The 21,519-nt window shown below is 42.5% G+C and overlaps 1 protein-coding gene across 10 annotated transcripts in view; it reads right to left on the minus strand.

Moving 5' to 3' along the window:
• Iqcf3 (IQ motif containing F3) overlaps positions 1-21,519 on the minus strand; it is a 34,808-nt gene that overhangs the window by 2,436 nt on the left and 10,853 nt on the right. For 3 of the 10 annotated variants that reach the window (XR_015626906.1, XR_015626907.1, XM_087563408.1), the window contains one exon: positions 3,416-3,475. Coding sequence is in view for 8 of the 10 variants with exons in the window: in XM_087563408.1 (XP_087419534.1) it covers positions 3,416-3,475 (60 nt within the window). In the remaining 2 variants the exon portion in view is untranslated. 10 annotated transcript variants of the gene reach the window in all.

The following is a 21,519-nucleotide window of genomic DNA, read 5'->3' on the forward strand; positions in this document are numbered from 1 at the left end:
TATGGGAGATAAAGGCAAACACAGATAGGTTTCTTGAGAGCTTTTGGGCAGCCTAATCTACAGAGCAAATCCAAGTCAGCCCCGGCTACACAGAGAAACCCAGTCTTAATAAATAATAATTGTTTTAAGTTGTTTTGATTATCAAAATCAAGGTGGTTATACTTTTTAGTGGTTATAATAGTATTTTAAGTCCATATATGAAGGAGGTCAAAGCAGAGCAGACCTAAGTAAAAAGGAGGCTGGTAAATTGGATCAGTCTATACTTTTGATGACTTTGGATTGCTAGACCAAGAACATGTAATTTTGGGAGAAAGGTTCTGTATTTGTGTTAACAGGAAAGAAAAAAAAAAGGCTTTGGGCTCCTTCCAAAGTAATAAGGATCAGATTTGATAGAAGAAGACCCCCCTGAAGGTCTTGGCTGTGGACAAGAGGAAAGAAATCAAGACGACCAAACAACACAGGTAACATGATTTACTGATCCTTCTACATGGGAGCAGCCCTAAACTGCCTAAGACGTAAAATCGTCTCCAGCCAGAACTTCAGCTCTGCATAGCCAACGGATCTCGTTGGCTACAGAGTCCTCAAGATTCAACATGCCATCCTTTCATATGACACGAATGGAGGTTTATATTACGACTTGATTATATGGTCAAACTAACTCTAAAGAAAGACAGCTGTCTTTCACCTGCCCACACTAAGAGTAGGAAACCTTCCTTAATCGATCTGTGCACCTTCGCACATCCCATAGGGATGTCTTATAGAACTATGTTTATTGCCTGTAAGATTTATACATTACAGAATGAAGCACCGAGAGGTTAGCCCTGACAGGATTTGCCCTCGAGGATGCTGAGCTGGGCGGTATTCCAGCTCCCTAATCAATCCTGCCTCAAACTTACGCTGTTTCCAGAGACTTGCTTCTAGAACAACTTCAGAAAGGACTGCTGATCCCCAATGACATTGGTTCATCCAGGCTTTCAGACTTTAATTAAGCCTGAACTTTCTCAGCACATAGAGACTGGACAACAAATAATGCCAGCTAGCTTTCTTTTGACGTAACCATTTTTCTAATTTCCTTTTGGGCTTCCAAACAGAAATCTTTCGCCCCAATTCTACAAAAAGCAATTATAAGAAGACCATTATCCCAATCCCTTAAGTTGGGATAGATGGTTTTAGTTATTTTATGAATTATACATATGTTGTCACTTTAAGGGATGATTTATAAATAATTATAGTTTTGAACAGGGAGAAAACATATAGAAAACTTAGACTTAGGGATTTCTGTCTTTCTTCTCTATCTTTTTTTCTTTTCTAGAAAGGGGAAGTGGGTTGAGAAGAAAAAGGGGGAGATATAAGAATATTTTAAGACATTAGAAAAATAGGGGTACATTATTTAATCTACTCTTAAACAAAAGTGTTTTATAGCCATAATCTTACATTGGTACAAATCTTTATATTTTGATACAGATTGAAATTATATATTCTTACATTGATACAAATCTTTGAATATTAATAAGAAATTTAAGATGAATTTTGTTACAACATTATATACATATTTTTCAACTCTTGTATAGGTATTATGCCTATGCAACTCATTTAAAAATATAAGGCTTAGGGGTTGGGGATTTAGCTCAGTGGTAGAACGCTTGCCTAGCAAGCGCAAGGCCCTGGGTTCTGTCCCCAGCTCCGAAAAAAAAGAAAAGAAAAAAAAAAATAAGGCTTAGTCTCAGACCTTTTAATAGCTGCTATTATAAACTGCTTAGAATAATTAAATAATGTAAATGAAGAGTCAGATAGTCAAACTCATGATCATATTAGATACTAATTTAGTTAATTACAATAGAATGTTTTCAAAGTTATTCAAATAGAAAATTGCCAAAAAAAAAAAAAACAATATTTAACAATGCTATATATTGATGTTCTTCAAATGGCATTTAAAATAATTTCATTGTTAAGTTGCTTCAACTATGGCAAGCTAGCCACTGGGCAAAAAACAAAAATAGAAAGAACAAAACCCCCTAACTTTATCTGTAGACAGAATGCTGTCCAAAAAGGACAAATGGATGCAGGATAGTTGACTGCTAAGCTCTGCCAAGACAGGGAAAGCTATCCTTCATAATTCCTGCTTCTCTTAAAGTCTGCCAGATGTTCTGGAAGGCTGAAGATAGGTGCTCCAGTGTTATAAGGAATATTGGGGACTGTCCGGGCAGTAAGCTATCTGTCATTTCTATGATTTTTGGAAGCTGTGCCCCTGTGCTTCCTGTATACTCAGATAATATTTATTCTTTCTCAGATCTCTAATGGGGTTAAAGACTAGATAGTTATAGCCTCACACGTAAACTTAAGTCGTTTAGGATTTAAGAAGGTGTTTTTAGGATGGTAATACAAGTTAAGATAAAAGTAATTTAGATACAAAATTCTTTTTTTTAAAGGTCATTGTGTTGTACATTTTTTTAAGATATATTTATTTATTTATGTATATGAGGACACTGTAAATTCAGACACACCAGAAGAGGGCAACAGATTCCATTACAGATGGTTGTGAGCCACTATGTGGTTACTGGGGATTGAACTCAGGACCTCTGGAAGAGCAGTCCGTGCTCTTAACTGCTGAGCCATCTCTCCAGCCCCTAGATACAAAATTCTAACTCACCAAGATAGGATAGGTGATAGAATACTTTATCTAAATTGTAAAACATAATGGACTGGACATTATACATGTGTATCATACCTTATAATGTTCGTAATTGTTATAATTGTGTTCAATTTATATCTGAGAGAAAGGAGCCTTTTATTGGACTAAAAAGGAGAATTGTTGAAGTTTGGTCTGTTGCTATGCGTTGTAATAAGTCCGGCCCCAAGACCTGCTTGCTCCAGAGACAAGAGTCTGCAGGAAGACCCAAGTGACCTTGGTCCCAAGTTATTTCTGATTGGTGAATAAAGATGCCTACGACATATAGCTGAGAAGAATTGAGGTAGGTGGGGCTTGATGTCCCCAGCCTTGGGGTCAGAGGAGACCATAAGGAGAGAGAAATAGGTGAAGAGAGGAGAAAGTCACCATGGGTTAGGAGTCAAGAAAGTATTGCCAGGAGGGCTGGTCAATTGGAGTTAAGAGCAGCCCAGATAAAGCATAATAACTTGGGGTTATTGATAGGAAAGTAGATTCTAACAGAATAGCGTGTAGGCGTCTGCCCAGCTCTAGTGCTGATTAAGGCTTATTATAAATAGTGTAAGTTGTGTGTCTTTTTCCGGTAAGTGAATGACCAAACGCAGGGTAGAAGCCTTGGATTGAGAGTAAGTATTTTCTACAACGTAACCCCAGGACATGCACGGATACAAATGGCTTTCAGTTCTCTTTACTGTATGGGAATTCTACTCACTACCACAGATATAGACCTGTTGGTGTCTACTCCCTTACCTTTAGACTCTGCTTCTTTTGAACAACTTCATCTTCTTCACTAGTTGAACTGCAGTTGGGCTGTCACCAAAATTAAATGAGAAATCCAAAATGAGTGAAACGGTTCTTTCTATCGATCTATACACAACCACCCATTGCCATAGTATCCCCTCCTTTCCCTAGACCAGGATGACACTCACCCACAACCCTACTCTAGCCACTGCCTAGATATGGTCATGTCTCTTGCACAAAATTTAAACACCATAACCAATCTGCATCTTCTTTGTGCTCCCCAAGGTCTGGTATGAGTGATTTGAGAGAGGAGAAAGTTTGCAATGGCTTTGTGATAGGATTAAGATATCTGCCTCAGACTTTTCTCTCTACTTTTTTTTTTTAAGAAAAAGATTTATTTATTTATTTTATGTATATGAGCACACTGTGACTGTCTTCAGGCACACCAGAAGAGGGCATCAAATCCCATTACAAATGGTTGTGAGGGGTTGGGGATTTAGCTCAGTGGTAGAGCGCTTGCCTAGCAAACGCAAGGCCCTGGGTTCAGTCCCCAGCTCCGAAAAAAAGAAAAAAGAAAAAGAAAAAAAAAAGAAAAAAAAAAGAAAAAAAAAAAAACAAATGGTTGTGAACCACCATGTGATTAATGGGAATTGAACTCAGGATCTCTGGAAGAACAGCCAGTACTTTTAACTGTTGAGTCATCTCTCCAGCCCCAAGTGGCCCCTTTATAGCGTCTTCACCTCTACAAGCCTTCCAAAGGGGAAAGAAAACACACACATACACACAAACCTAAACATTCAAAACTAGGTTCTTTGAATATGAGACAGCATGCATTTGTCTTTCTGAGCCTGGGTTATTTCACTCAGTAGAACACTTTCTAGTTCCATCCATTTACTCATAGGTTTTTTTTTTTTAAAGATTTATTTTATTTATTATATATAAGTACACTGTAGCTGTCTTCAGATACACCAGAAGAGGGCATCGGATCTCTTTACAGATGGTTGTGAGCCACCATGTGGTTGCTGGGAATTGAACTCATGACCTCTGGAAGAACAGTCGGGTGTTCTTAACCACTGAGCCATCTCTCCAGCCCCCTACTCATAGGTTTTATAATTTGACTTTTTTACAGTTGAATAAAATTCAGTTCTGTTTATATACCACATTTTTTTTATCTATCATCAGTTGGTGGGCATCTAAACTGACTGGTTCCTATGTGAATAGAGTGTTGATGAACATAGATATACATGTATATATATATATATATATATATATATATATATATATATATATATGTATTTCTGTAGTCAGAACTAGAAGCTTCAGTTCTACTGGCTAGCTTTCATAATACTCAAAGGCTATATACATATTACCATGGGAGAAAAGTATTCAAAAGGTTGTATCCAGCTGTGAACCCTGCAAGCTACATGGACAACTGATCTGAGCACACACACACACACACACACACACACACACATGCAATAATGGCACAAATATTAGTGGAATAACTAACCACTTTCAGATTGGATTTTAAATGTATTCTACAATGGAACCCATGTCTGGCATTAACTCAGCCAAGAGCCCAGGGCAGGCTAGGTCCTAGGTCGTAGGGGAGAACGTAGTAATATTATTCTGCTAACTGATCATAGTCAAATTCTTATTTTTATACCCATACATTAGTACACCTCTCAACTCTTATCAAAAGTGATTCTTTTTACGGTAGGTGGAGATTAATACAGAGACCCAGAACCCATTGAGAAGGCCATTAAAGACCTACCATAAATAGGTACCATGATACAATAGATCCAATCTGAATCTTTTAAAACTTAGAAATTCAGATGTTACTTACTAAAGTTCATCCCAGAAGATAAGGATTTCCATCAAGAATTCATGGGGCGGGGCCTGGAAAGACAGGGCAGCTGGAAGAAAGACACCCAAGCGCCTGCCATGGTTACCCCTGTGATGGATGAATATGTGATGGAGAGTCGGGCAAGATGACACCCATGGTGGAGAGATAGAAGAGAAAGAGAAGCCAAGGGGTTCATACGCTGTGGAGATAGGTGAACTGGAGTCTTGATGGTGGTGAGGAACAGGCAGCTATGAGGAGGCCATGGTGAGGTCCTGGCCCAGGCTGCTACCAAGGACAGTGCATGGATAAGTGGTCTTGTTGTTAGGTCTGTGTCAACGTCTGTATCCAAGTTACCACCAAAGGCCATGCCGATGTTCCTGGTCTGGACTGTTGCCTGAGGCATTGTGCTAAGCTGGTCCCATTGCTCCCCAGCCACCACACTCAGGAGAGCTGGCCCCAGCTCTTGTCTGGGCAGCACAGCAGAGCTGACCCAGGTGTCAGGGGGTGGTTGAGTAGGCCCTGAAGGCACGAGTAAGGGAGAGCTGTTCATGCTTCTAGTCTACTGTGGGGTGGCTTGGGCAAGGGAAAGATACCCTCCCTCCTTTGTACATCACTGCCTGCGGCAGGTGGGAGATCTGACCCTGAGGTCATGAATGCAGGAGAGCTGGCCCTGTCCCTCACCTGCTGTAGCACTTGGAAGCATGGACCCTGCATCTCACCTGGGCAGGACAGTAAAGCTGGCCCTGGTGGTGAAGGCAAGGATGAGCTAGTCTGAGGGTGTGAGAGCAGGAGAGCTGACCTTGCCTGCTGCCAGCTGTGGCATTGGGTCAACTAGCCAGGGAAGTTCTGGAGAGCTCTCCCTGGTGGTACAGGCACAGGAAAGTTGGTGGACTGACCAACTCCGCTACCCTCCAGGCCCAGATCCGGGGTTTTGAGTTGGCCCACTCCAAGTCCAGTCTTGCAGATCCAAAGCTGCAGGATCTCCATGACACAGGGCAACAGCAGGATATCCGAGAGGAGTCCCTGTGTGGATCCAGTATTGTTAGTATAGCAGAAGCCAGAGGCCTTGGAACAAACCAACGACTCACTGCAATGAACATTCGTAAGTAAAGATGCCTGGACAAAAGGCTATACTGTGGGACACACTGTGCACACTACCACTTCCACTCTGAGATGTGTGTCTCTTTTTTAAGAGTCTAGCTTTTTATTTTCTTTTGTCGGGGAGGTTGCAAGGATGGAGGGCAGATACAAACAGATAGGGGTATGAATGGGATTGGTGTGCATGATGGGAGCTTCACAAAGAATCCATAAAAAGTAAAGAAGATGAACTGAGAAGGGGAACCCTGTTGAAGGAATCGTAGAAAGGACTGAAAGAGCTTGAAGGGGCTCGAGACCCCATATGAACAACAATGTCAACCAACCAGAGCTTCCAGGGACTAAGCCACTACCCAAAGACTATACATGGACTGACCCTGGACTCTGACCTCACAGGTAGCAATGAATAGCCTAGTAAGAGCACCAGTGGAAGGGGAAGCCCTGGGTCCTGCTAAGACTGAACCCCCAGTGAACGTGATTGTTGGGGGGAGGGCAGTAATGGGGGGAGGATGGGGAGGGGAACACCCATAGAGAAGGGGAGAGGGAGGGGCTAGGGGGATGTTGCCCAGAAACCAGGAAGGGGAATAACAATCAAAATGTAAATAAGAAAAACTCAAGTTAATAAAGATAAAAAAAAGAAAAATAAAATATATCTTAAAAATAAAAATAATAAAACCAGTTTAAAAAAATGTAAAGAAGAAAAGAAGTTCACGAGGACACAGGCTTGGTGGCAGACATCTGTAAGCCCAGCGGTTTGGTATTTGTTAATAGAACTGTTCATGCACTCCGTTGTGTCTGGATTCTTTCACTCACTGCATAAATGTTTGTACAATTTATCCCTGTTGTAGTATGTGTCAGTACTTGATGATTTTTTATTGCTTAGTACTAGTCCATTGCATGGACATACCACACTCTACTTATATGCCCACCCTTTCATGGGCACTTGTGCTATTTGATTCCGCCTGTGGCTTATTATGAATAATGTAGTTGCAAATACTCACGTACAAGTTTTCTGTGAATATTTTTCATTCCTTTGTATAGGGACTGAACGTATGGCTCACAGTTAACTCCGTGTTTAATCACTGAGGAGCAGAGGCACTTTTTTTCATAGGGATCAACCATTTAGATTTCCTGCTAGTGTGTATGTATGTAAGCTCTTATTCTTTCATATTTTCATTAGCACTTGTTACTATGTGATGTTTTGATGAATTATCCTACTGGGTGTGTAGGGTATCATCTTGAAGTTGTTAGCTTTTCTTTTTAGTATAATTTTTTTTTAGATTATCTGGAGGGGGAGGAGCATATCTAGGAGGAGTTAGGGGAAGGAGGGGGAGTGAATACAATTGAAAAACAATGTATAAAATTCTCCAAGAATTAATAAAAATATTATATTTAAAATCGTTTCTTCTTTCCTTCTCATAATTCCCTTTCTCGTTTCATGACCCCTCCAGATATGTAAGTACACATGTAGGGCTGGAGAGATGGCTTAGCAGTTAAGAGCACTGACTGCTCTTCCAGAGGTCCTGAGTTCAATTCCCAGCAACCGCATGGTGGCTCACAACCATCTGTAATGGGATCTGATGCCCTCTTCTGGCACACAGCTGTACACACAGATAGAGTACTCAGACATTAAAGAGATAAATCTTTAAAAAAATAAATAAATACACATGTAGGTATAGATACAAGCACATATTTTTTAATGTAAATGTTCTTATTGATTATTTGGGAATTTCATATAATACATCCCAAACACATTCATTTCCTGGTTCTCTCAGGTTCAGTCTCTACCATTGTGACCTTCTCCAAAATAATAATAATAATAATAATAATAATAATAATAATAACAACAACAATAACAATAACCCATGTTCAATTTATGTTGCTCATACACTCGCTGGAGCATGCTGAAACTTCCAGTGGGCAGCCCCTTGAAGATGACTGAGTCCTCTATCCACCACACTCCCACAAGACACCATCAATTGTGAAGAGCTACACTTCAGCATCCCTATCCCAACTCTTAAGAGTTCTCTTCAGGGCTGGAGAGATGGCTCAGCTGTTAAAGGCTAGGCTCACAACCAAATATATAAGAGTTCTCTTCAATGGCTTCCTGCCTACACTGTTTCTTTTTGAGGGTATGAGGAGAAAGATTGTATCAGAGATTTTCTATGTCTCTTATTCTCAACCCTGAGTCTGGAGTCATCAATGTCAGTGCAGAAGAAGATTCCTTGCTCTTTAGTCAGTGGCAACATGAGTCACGGACATCCCCATGGTTTCTGCCTATAGCAGGCACCATGAACATGGACCATGGACCGTGGTGGACTTAGGTGGCTACAAAGTCCATAGACATCTCCATGGCCTTCGGTGGTAACATGGGCACTGAACATCAGTGCCACCGCGTGGCTCAGCATGAACCATGTATCTCAACATGGCCTTAGGTAGTAGCACAGGCCACACAAATCAACATGGCACTCAGCAGCAGCACAGAACATGGACATCAACTTGGCCACTAGCAGGAACATAGACCACAAATGTCCACACAACCTCTGGCTGTGGAATGGACCATGGACATCAACATGGATCCAGGTGGCCACACAGACCAGGGACATGGCCCTGGGAAGCAGCACAAACCACTGACATCATCATGGCCCTTGGCATCAACATGGGCCTGTGACATTAACAAGGCTCCCATCTGCAGCAAGGCTCATGTATTTTGAAACCTAGGTTGTTTTTTGTATAAGAGAAGACATATTTAATTTTTTTAGACAAGTTCTGGATAGGCCAGTCTTGCCTCAAACTCAGAAGAGAGCCACCTGCCTCTGCCCCCCGAAGTGCTGAGATTAAAGGCACACACAAACATGTCTGATACTTTTAACTTTTTTGAGATTAATATTGTTAAATATATTTTGTGTGCCTATTGGCCATTTGTGTCTTTGGAGAACTGTCCGTTTTTTAGATCTTTTGCGTATTTTAATTTATTCATTAGTTTTGGGGAGAGGGATTAAGAGAACATAAGTCTATTCCAATAACATAAGGCTAGAGAGACAGGTAAGTGGGTAGAGGCACTGGCATACAGGGTTAATGATCTGCACTTCATCCATGTGTCCACAAGGTGGCAGGAGAGAGCTGATTCCTCAGCTCTGGAGACTGTCCCTCTGCCCACAAGGAGGCAGGCTGTGGGCTCCTCATACACACCCACAACACCACCTTGCACACGCCTAAAATAATAATAAATCAATAAAAATTAAATTGCAATTTAAAATACAATATAAAAGACAAATGACAATACAGAAGCCTTAACAATCCATTCTGTCCAATAGTCCTGCAGATACTTTGCAGGAAATAAACATAATAAAAAAAAATAGTACCATCAGCGCCTACAAAGCAGGCTTTAGAACAAGAATTACAAAGTTATTTTGAATAAGAGGGAGGCAGAGGCAGGCAGATTTGTGAGTTTCAAGGCCAGCGTGGTCTACAGAGTGAATTCAGGATATCCAGGACTGTATAGAGAAAGTCTGTCTAAAAATACAATAACAAAAAGCCTTCCTATTCTACAGTGGTCACTGAGTTACTGTTAACTTCCAGCATGTCTTGTGTTTACTGCGCATGCTCTGTTTTCTTCCACCATGCCACTGGGTCAGACAAACAGCAGGGGCTTCACCCTGATTTCTAATTTAAAAATTTAAATACCGTAGGGTCTGGAAAGATGACTCAATAGCCACTGACTGCTCTTCTAGGGGATCTGTTTCAATTCCCAGCAACCACATGACAGCTTACAACTGTCTGTAACTCCAAGGTCTGACACCCTCCCAGACACACATGCAGGTAAAACACCAATGCACATAAAACAAAACTAAACCATAAAAAACTCAAATATCTCATTTTCTCTTATATTCACGCTGAAGCTAGATTTAAAAACGTGTGTGTATCAGTATGCATGTATGTATTTATATATGTTGAGGGGTCATGAAGCATTAAAGAAGGTCATGAGTAGGAAGAAGTATGTATATTATGTTATACTAACATATAAATTGATACAATTCACACTATTTTATTCTCAACGACAAATAAAGCTTTTGTATTTATTTATTTATTTACTTATTTATTTACTTATTTATTTATTGAGAAAGGGTCTTTCTACATAGCCCTGGATGGCCTGAAACTCACTATGTAGACCAGGCTGGCCTTGAATACATACAGCTCTGTCTTGCCTCTGCCTCCCGAGTGCTGGAATTAAAACAAATATGACTTTTGCTTGCATGTTTAACCCCTTTGTAGAGCAACTGAGTCAGGGACCCCAAGCAGCTCACGGACCCTTCCATTATTTTTTCTTTGTACCTTTAAAACAATTAAATCAAAAAATTTAATTTAGGGGCTGGAGAGATGGCTCAGCGGTTGAGAGCACCCGACTGCTCTTCCAGAGGTCATGAGTTCAATTCCCAGCAACCACATGGTGGCTCACAACCATCTGTAAAGAGATCCGATGCCCTCTTCTGGTGTGTCTGAAGACAGCTACAGTGTACTTATATATAATAAATAAATAAATCTTTAAAAAAAATTTAATTTAAGGGGATTTAGCTCAGTGGTAGAGCGCTTGCCTAGCAAGCGCAAGGCCCTGGGTTCGGTCCCCAGCTCCGAAAAATAGAAAAGAAAAAAAAAATTTAGACAGGTGCTACATTTACACCCCCTCCTCTCTCTTTTCCCTCCAACCCATCCTGTATTCTCCCTGCCCAGCTCCAACTCAAATTCATGGTTCCTTCTTGTTTTACACACACACACACACACACACACACACACACACACACACACACACACACACAAGCGCAAATGCAATCTACTGGGGCCATTTAGTGTTCCTTGTACATATGTCTTTTTGGCTAAGCACGTACTACTGGATAACCAATTAGGGAGTTTATCCCTGAGGAAGACTGACATTTTTCCTCTCCATCATTAATTGCCTGTAGCTTCTCATCTAGGCGTGGGCCTTGTGAGATTTCCCTTAAAGTCACAATAGTCTGGAGGCGGGGAGAACAGGCTGAGGCAGCAAGAAAAGTTGAGGCAGAAAAGAAGGGACAAAGAGGAAGAAATGAGTTCTGCTGCAAAGCTGGACTCCAGACTGTCATTCTCAGCGTGGGATGGTGTCATACAAAGCTGACATATCCACAGGTTTGAGAGGTTTAGTCTATGAAGGTTCTCCTGGATTATTAGACTCCTACATTCCATCAGGGGCTAGCCTGTGGTAGTCTTCCTGGCCATCAGACTCTTCCATTCAACCAGGGGCTAGCCTGTGGCAGTCCTCCTGGCCATCAGACTTCTCCATCCTGTGAGGGGTCAGCCTGTGGCTCCTCCAGGGCACTTCCACAAAGATGCACAACATGCACACAGTGGAACTCACAAGAATGTTGATGAGGCGTCCAATTAACGAGGACCTTCTTCGGTGAGATCTGCTAGATATGCATTTGCCAAGTGGACGAACGGCATCCTTATGGTTTGTTTGGAAGTGTCTGAAAAACTAGATGCTCTATGGTCATTGTCTTGGTCACTGTTCTTTTGCTGTGAAGAGATGCCATGCCCACCATAACTCTTATAAAAGAAAGCATTTAATTGGGGCTGGCTTACAGTTTCAGAAGTTTAATCCATTATCGTCATGGCGGGGAGCATGGTGATACACAGGCAGACACGGTGCTGGAGAAATTGAAAGTTCTACATTTGGATTCTCAGGTAGCAGGAAGAGAGACGTTGGACCTGGCAGGGGCTTTTGAAACCTCAAAGCCCATCCCCAGTAACATGCTTCTTCCAACAAGGCCACACCTACTCCAACAAGGCCACACCCACCCCAACAAGGCCACACCTCCTTATCCTTTCAAGTAGTGCCACTCCCTCTCCCTAAGCATTCTAATATGGAGGCCGTTCTTATTCAGGTAATCATCTTTCAGAATTTGGTTCTCTGAAACACTTGAGCGTCAGTGTGCTAAAGGTCACCTTGCTCAACAGCCTCTGCAGAAAGATGCGGGATGCTTTCCCAGCAGCCTGGGGGGGGGGCGTCAAGGCTCTCCAGGAGGTCCATAGCTAGTGTTCAGGGCTGAACTTTGTCTGGTGGGCCCGGCAGGTAGGGTACAGGCACTACCTCACTGCTGCTAGGGCCAAGTTACTTCCTTAGCCTTGACTCAGGAGCTCCAGTCAGGCTCGTCAGAATTTTATAATGCGTGTTCTATAGTAGACACAAGTTCATGACCATATCTATGAACTGTGGAACATTTTCTTTCATTCTGTGGGTAGACTTGCTGACAGCGTGCGACACGCAAGCACAAGAGTCCCCAGTCTGGATCTCTGCCACCTACATAAAAAAAATAAACCCAGGAAGGTGGCACACACCTGTAATTCTGGTGCGGGGGCGGAGGGGAGGCAAAACCAGGAGGATCCCGCGCCGAGTGCACAGGAGTGACGCTATCCCTTCAAGGTACTTATGTCCTCTGGGCATGTCCTCTGAAACATCTTCTGGGTCACATGGTAGTTCTATTTTTATTATTTTTTTAAAGACTCTTCCATATTGTTTCCCATATGGCCGTCCCAATTTTTCTCGACACCCATACCCACACTTTCTGTCCCTTGTCTTTCGGATGATCACCATCTGAACAGATGTCAGGGGATGTCTCATTGTGATTTTGGTCTCTTAGTTCCCAGATGGTTAGTGATGTTGACTACCTTTCCGTGTACCTGTTGGCCAGTTATATGCTTTCTTTGGAAGAAAATACCTTCTTAGGTCTTTTGCCCACTTTTAATTTTCTCCTCTCCCCTTCCCCCCACACACCCTGATTTTTAAGACCAGGAACAACTTCATTCACAGCCTCGTTAGCTCAGAGTCTCTTGTGCCTCTGTATGCGTTTTAGTTGGGATCTTTTTTTAAATGCTTAGAACATTCCCATTTATATTTTGAAATGTTGGATTTTATTTTTAAAAAAAAACTTCTCATTTTTAGAAATATTGAATTAAGGGCGAAATGTCACTTCAGGAACTTGAGAGAGAACTCTAATATTGGATAAAGCTTTTAAAAAAAGAGAGAGAGAGATGCAATGAAAAAGGCTCACAGAGCAGCTAAAATGATCTCCTCACAGTTAAAAAAAATGATGTTATTTAATATGGAGCCATTGCGTTTCTTGGTACCGCTACAGACAGAAGTTTCTTAAGGGTCTCTGGAGGTTTTGCTGGGATCATAATTAGGCTAACATGCTCTTGTGTGTAACCTGCAGCCTGACCGAAATATGAAAGGTGAACACCATGGGTCCATTTGAAATGTCTGCCACAGGATCGCGTTTGCTCAGGAGCTGGTAGAGCTCTTTTAAAAGGCTATGGTGTCTTTAGTGGGTGGGTCTTAGCAGGAGGAAGTAGGTCTGTCCAGGTCAGCCTTTGAAGGTCTCAGCCTGGCTCCTGATTCCTGTTGGTTTTTGCACCCTGATCTGCTCGGTGGTGACAGCTTCTACCACACAGTCCCCCTGTCATGCCTTCTCTGCCACAATGTACTAAAATGGTGAAACCTAAAAATAAATCCCCAAATAGGATCTCTCTATGTATCCCAGATTGGTCTTGAACTTATAATTCTCCTGCCTCAACCTCCCTAGTTCTAGGATTACAGGTATGAAACACCATGCCTGACTTTTTTTTTTTTAAAGCTTTCTGGAAACAATAAATAGTAACCTAAGCTATATGTCCAATTATTGCGACATAAAATGTGTACTGAGAAGCATCTATTCCGTCTGGGACACAGCTACAGTAAATAGCTTAGCACTTAGCTTTGTCTATTTGATGGTCTAATTTGTCACCGGAGTGTCCCAGAGTGGCCAGGAAGCTACATAGCTACACTAGAGAAACGCTGCTGTCTTTGAACTGGGACCAAAGCTCAGTGACTGAGAGCTGTGCTGAGGAAATAAGCCGCAAATTAAAGCTTAATTGATATAGTGTCAGCATTTTTATTTTATATTTTGAGATAGATTGTCATGTAACTGGGGGTGGCCTTGAACTCCTGATCTTCCTACTTTACCTCCCATAGGCTAAGATTACAGGCATGTGTCACCATATCTGGCTCAATGCTTATTTATTTACATTATTATTATTAATATTAATATTTTGAGCCAGGATCTCTCTATATAGCCCTGGCTGTCCTGGAACTCACTATGTAGACCAGGCTGGCCTCAGTCACCGAGATCTTTCTTGCCTCTGCCTCCCAATTCCTGGGATTAGAGGTGTGCATGACTATACCCAGCTCTGTATTTATTTTTGAGTGTTCTCTAGGGAGTAGGAAAAATACTTTAACACACTATTAGCAGTAGAAAATATTTATAACATAAAGTGCATGCCATAGGCCATTTCTAGAATACAGTAGTACAGCTTTATGATTATATCTATAACAGTATATATTTTACATATAGAAGAAAAATGTCCCTTCCTGTGTGCCCTTTGTGCATGAAACAGAAATGTAAGGTCTGGATTGGATTTTCCTGCCTGGATCAGTTTTTCTCCATCAGTCTCCAGGCAGTGTCAGAAAATGCATGAAATGCAAAGATACTAGCCTTGCATCTGAAGTGTCTTTGAAAGGAGCTATATAACACAGATGACAACTCATTCTTGGGGCTTGGGAGACAACCCAGTCAGTAAACATTTGCCTCACAAGTCTGAGGGCCTGGGCTCCCATAATAAAAGCCAACTGTGGTGTGCAGTGGTGTGTACCAGTGATCGTGAAATGGGAGGTAGTGATCATGTATGAACTCACCCATACAAACACAGAGACAGACATGTGCAGGTACATGTGCACACACCTAGACACATCCATACCCAGACACTTCTACACCCAGACACCCAGACACACACACGCACACACACAAAGACACATATACACAGACACAGACACACACACACACACACACACACACACACATACACACAGAGACAGGTATGGGGTGGGGGTGCATCTGCAACCCTAGTGTTGGAACAACAGAAATAGGTTGAGTTCCTGGAGCAAGTTCCTGGCCAGTCTGTGTAGCCAATTCATGAGCCTCACGTTTGAGAGACCCTATCTCAAAAATATTAGGTGGAGCAATGAGGTTCCCTAATGCTGGTCTCTGGCTTTGCACACGTGTTTGGTGGCCACACACACACAAATGCAAGCATGTAAACAAACACCCCAATTCCTTAGTTTACAAAAGGGAATAGTGAGGCTGCTTCTTGAGGTTTATCATCCAGCAGGAGCCGTGAGCATGAGTCTCACTTGGACTCGGACCTTTCCTTGTCTAAAGTCTTCATAACATGGCTGTAACTGAAGTCAGAGTGTTTCTCTCTGTGATGCAGTAAAAATAATGCTTACACAGTCCTAAAGAGTTATTATAGAGTACCTACAATGTAAAAATCATTCTTAGCCCTGAGCTTTCTGTGATCTATGCTCTATGCTCTTTGTTTCTCTGCATCATCCTGGCTGTCCTGGAACTTACTCTGTAGCCCAGGCTGTTCTCAAACTCAGATCCACCTGCCTCTGCCTTCCAAGTACTGGGGTTAAAGATGGGCACCATCACAGCCTGACTATGTTCAAGTTTTTAAAAAGTTTCAAGGTTTGTTTCATTTTAAATCATGTGAATGCAGCTCCAGCAGAAGACTGGCAGATCCCTTAGAACTGGGGTAACAGAAGGTTCTGGACATTGAAGGACATGGGCATTGGGCACCAACTCCAGTCTTCTTAACCATTGAGCCATCCCTCTGGAGCCTCCGGTTATAATTTAAATAAAACTGATATATGTTAATGAGAGGGTCATTGTCATGTAATGCTGAGGACAGAACCCAGGCCTTCTCTTGTGCTGGAAATACACTGACTCTGAACTACCTCCCCAGATCCTGATGGCTTTGAAAAGAAAAAACAAAACAAAAAACCAAAAACCAAAACCAAAACTTGCTGGTGGTGACTGTACCAGTGTATGCCCTTAATCCCAGCACTGGAGAGGCATGAAGATCTCTGAGTTCAAGGACAGTCTGGTCGACAGAAAGAGTTCCAGGACAGCCAGGGCTACACACACATTAAAAGAAACAGCAAACAAACAAACCACAAAACAACAAGACCTGTGACTTAGTATGTACACTAAGTTCTTTAGAGGCTATATTATTAAAGAAAGAAACTTCCAAAAGAAGAAAAAGAATTAAAATTTCTTGCTTACAAAATTAACTTTTAAAGTTATGATACAAAGGAATGGATTCATTATGGTGGATAATGGTGTTGTCTTTGTTTTTGTTTTTTTTCCAGTGTGTATGTATTTGTGTGTGTAGATTATAGAGGATAATGTGCAGAAATCTTGGGATTGAACTTGGGTTGTCAGGCTGGGCAGCAAATGCCTTTACCCAGTCAATCATCTCGCTGACCCCATACCGAGGTATAAAGAGCTCTATTGGATCAATAATTAGAGTATCAGTTTGGTCAGAAAGAGTATGAAAAGCAGCAGAGCCTGGCCTCAGGGAAGATTCTGTTAGGTCTAGATCGGCCAAAGCTCACGGAAGTATGCAGAGCTATCAACTCCCACAAGTCTTCATATGGACAAGATATAAATCTGGCAAGACTTAAAACTGGCTGTCGGAGAGGTGACCTTTGGACTGTCAATGTTCTGAGGTATGTTAACCGTGACAGGCAGTGGCTCTGTGCAATTTTGTCTTTTCTTAGAGTCTTCTGCGTCCAAGGCTTTTATTCCGGATTCTCTCCTGCTGCCCTCCACTTTGTCTACATCATAGAGAGTTCTTATCTTTGCTTTACTTGGGAGTGAGCATCTTCGGTACTTTTCTATTGCCATGACCAAAGACCATGATCAAGAAACTTAGAAGAGAAAGCATTTAATTGGAGGGCTCACTGTTGCAGAGGGTTCTAGTCCATGATCATCACGATGGGGAGGATGGTGGCAGACAGGCAGGCACGGCACTGGAGCAGTGGGTGAGAGCTTACAGCTGATCCACAAGCATGGGGCAGAGAAAGAGAACTAAAGGGAAACTTGAGACCTCAAAGCCCACCCCCAGTGACACACCTCCTCCAACAAAGCCACACCTCTTTATCCTTCCCAAACAGTTCCACTAGCGGGGAACCAGGCATTCAAATCTATGAGGCTGTGGGAGCCATTCTCGTTCAAACCTCTATATAAGTTTGAGAGTTCACAGCCTTGCCTCACTTCCCAGTTTGCTGTCCCTGCTTCCTGTTTGTGGTGGAAGATGAGATTTTTCAGTTTCTGACTTCTGCCACTCGCTACCATGCTTCCTCTGTGCCATGATAAACTCTTCCCTCTCTGGAACTATAAGCCCAAATAAACTCTTTCTTCCATAACTGACTGGGTCTTTGTGCTTTATCATATAACAGAAAAGCCTTTGCTACAGCAGCCATCCTGGGAATCTGATTCCGTGACATTTTTCTCCATTCAAAACAAAGAAGTCACCACCAACAAAATCCCCTAACAGTCACTTCTTTCCCGCTGATGCCAGCAGCTACTAGTTTATTTATAGCTCTATAATTTGTCTCTCTTGGGCATTTTATATAAATTTTATATAACTTGCAATATGTTTTTTTTGTGTTTCACGTAACATAATGTTTTCAAAGTTAACTTATGCCACAGAACTTCTGTTTCTCACATTTATTCTCTCCTCTCTCTCTGTGCGAATGTGTGTGCACGTGCCACATGTATCACTGGGTGTATGTGGAGGTCAGTTGACAACTTTTTTTCTCCTTTTTAATGTTTTCTAAGAATTTTGACCATATTTCCTCACTCCTCCCAGATCCATCCCCGTTTTCCAACTAACTCAACTAAAGCCCTTCTTCCCACTATCAAATACAATTGTACCCTTGGATGTGTGACCTCCACTAGAGGGTAGTCACCTCACTAGGCTGCACCTCAAACTGTGTGTGTGTGTGTGTGTGTGTGTGTCTGTCTGTCTGTCACTCTCTCTGTCTCTGTGTCTGTGTCTGTCTGTCTGTCTGTCTGTCTGTCTCTCTCTCTCTCTCTCTCTCTCTCTCTCTTTCTCTCTTTCTCCAGCAGCTAACAATCACCAATAGCTGTTTAGCTAGAGGTGGGACTTCATGCCTGCCTCCCCTTTGCATGCTGGGATCTTGTCTGATGCAGGTTTTGTACATATTGTTTACACTGCCGTGACTTCCTATGTGCAGCTGCTCTGCTGTGCTCAGAAAACACCGCTTACAGGCACATCATCTGTCACCTCCAGGTCTTATCACCATTCTGCTCCTTCTTCAATGACCCCCGAGCCTTGGGAGGAGAGGCTACAAAATAGGTGTCTTACTTAGGGCTGAGCCTTTTTCAGTTTGTTATTCTTTGCACCTTGATGAGTTGTGTGTCTCTAGGGCAATGTCCACCTACTGGAAAAGAGAGCTTCTCTGATGAGGGTTGAGATGCACTGATCTAGGGGTTTAACCAGCCATTGGGAGTCAGATTAATAGTATGCCCATTTAGTAGTCATTAATGGTAGGTTCTCCTGTCTGGCCTATGATTTGTCTAGCCATATGTTCATGGCCCCAGTGACGGTGCCAGGTATGGATTTCAACTCGTGAAGTGGGCTCTAAAATTCAGTAAGAAAGCGACTGGCTACTCACATGATACTTAGGCACTAGTGGGCATCTCTTGGCAGGCGAGTCGTTGTTATAGGTCACAGGGTTCACAGCTTGGCAAGACTGGCGGTTTCTTTTATCTTCCTTCCAACACCATGGAAGTTAGAATGGCTGGCACTTCGATGTGAGCACCAGCCTGATGTCTCTGTTCTACCACTCAAGGTACCCACAACATCTTTAGCAATAGGGTCTTATCGCATTGTGGAGGCAGCCAAGAGCATTGGCAATATCCTGTAATATTTGGGAGTCCATGTGGCTCACTCGACAACAATGTCAAAAGACGTAGCACATTCCTAGCACTGGGCTTTTGTTATCCTGTTGTGTCTAGTAGGGCGTTTTGTCCTGTAATAGGGTAATTCTATTTAAACTTGTATATGTGTATGTGAGTGTTGTGCATGTATGTGTATATATATATGATAAATATGCATATATTTTAGAAACCTTCTTCATGTTACTTTTAAAAAAGTTTATTATATAGAAGTATACTGCAGCTGTCTTCAAACACACTAGAAGAAGGCATCAGATCTCATCCTATGTGGTTGCTGGGAATTGAACTTAGGACCTCTGGAAGAGCAGTCAGTGCTTTTAACCATTGAGCCATCTCTCAGCCCTCTCATATGACTTTTCAAATTGTCTTTAGTGTTAACTATCACTCCTGTAGTCTTTACCTCTTCCTCCAGTATGCTTCCCAGAGGGTAACCTGTGGGAGTCAGTTTTTTTCCAATATGTGGATTCTGGGAATTGAACTCAGGTCATCAGGCTTGGCGGTAAGTGCCTTTACCCACTGAACCACATGCACACTCACTTTCCACCCGTGATTTTTTTTGATGAGGTTTCACCATGTAGAATAGTTTGTTCTCCCTGACTCAGCCTCACCAATTCTTGGCACACTACTGCACCTCCAGTTTTCTGTGAAATCGGCAAACTGCTTCCTCCCACCCAAAAGACTTATCTTTTAGCACATCTGGTGCAGGGATGAGGTAGGATAGAGAGCTAGGCTCATTCAAAGATGGAGAGAAGGGTCATTAAGATAAAACTGTAGACTATTGAGAGGCAGGAACATGAATGGCATCTGAGAGGGAAACATTGGTTAAGTCTGCCTCTCAGGAGTTCTAATTAGATGTTAGAAAATCTTAGTGCCTAAGAATCTTAAGGGCCAGACAGTATATGGGGCTTAATGAATGCTCAGTCTCTATCTGTAGTGACCTTGCTGTACAGGCCATAGTATCCTGACTTCTCTCCTAGAAGAGAGAAAGATGAGAAAACCACCATGAATTTGGATTCGGTGCTATGAGCTGGTGCTCATTAGTGATTATACCAAATGATTGGTAGTAGTCAGAGAAACTGCCTATCTCATATGTCGCTTTAGAAATAGGAAGTTCAGTCCATTTTAATTCCAACATCAAAAAACAGGAATGGTCCCAGGGTTGTGTAATGGGATGCCTGGTTCTGCATGGATAAGACATCTTGGGCCTCATTTCTTGTTTGGAGGTGACAGGCCCTGTGGGGATGGAGAAGGTCTTCCCCTAAGGAGAGGAAGAGGTGTAGAGTCTGAACCCCTGGGGTGGGGGTGTCTCTGTGGCATGACAATCACCGAAACTCACAATATTAGTTCAGGTGTTTATTTAGGCATTGGAGCCAACTCTTTGTGCTGTGGGCCTTTAGATGGATAAGATTTCAATGTGGAACTCTGGTTGCCTGGAAACAACTTCATATTGACCCTGTAAAATGTCATCATTCTTGAAGGTAAGGCTGTTTTCGACAGATGGGATGACACAAAGTGTTTTGCATACTTGATTGAAGTATCGACGGCAATTCCACATGCGAACCCAGGCCTGGAGCCTGACGGCTGCCTCTTCCTCGATGACGTACACCCTCAGCAGGGACAGCCGTCGTTTAAGTACCTGCCTGTGGAGGACGCTCCTCCACCAACACTGGATCACCCAGACGCGGAGGGCTGCAGCCAGCAGAGTTTGCCTTACCAGGAATCCACGCCACAAGGCCTGGATCTTCTTGGCTGCTCGGGTCCTTTTTATCTTTGAGTCCTTGGGTTGTTTTAAAGGAAGGAGCTAACCAAGCAAAGGACAGGATGCTCATAGGTCAGGATGGAGATACATGAGAGCTGGGTAGAGTTTTGTTGTCTCTACCTGTGTCTCGTCCATGGCTATGCCCATAGCTGCTCATCTTCTGAGCCACAGAGGCCTCCTCTATAAAGCGAGGTACAGTTCCATTGTGGCATTCACAGGGGACTCAGGGGAAAGACTTTCTGATCCTGAAGACCTCATGAGGTCCTCATAAGGAAGAACCATTATGGCCTGAGTCTCAGCTCTAAACCAGGCCACAATTCCACTAGGCACCACATTTCCCTAAGCGTTCTGCTACCTTATCTCATTCCTACCTCTCGATGATGCTGACTCACGGAAACCCTTGTCTACCTTCTTAAGGTAGTGACTTACCTTCCTGGGTCCTGTGCACAGTTAATTCAGGATAGGGATGGGATTTAGGGGACAAGAGAGTATACTGAGCCTGCTGATTGGGGATAAA

This window comes from Rattus norvegicus, chromosome 8 (assembly GCF_021556685.1).
Source record: "Rattus norvegicus strain SHRSP/BbbUtx chromosome 8, alternate assembly SHRSP_T2T, whole genome shotgun sequence".
Classification (NCBI taxonomy): domain Eukaryota; kingdom Metazoa; phylum Chordata; class Mammalia; order Rodentia; family Muridae; genus Rattus; species Rattus norvegicus.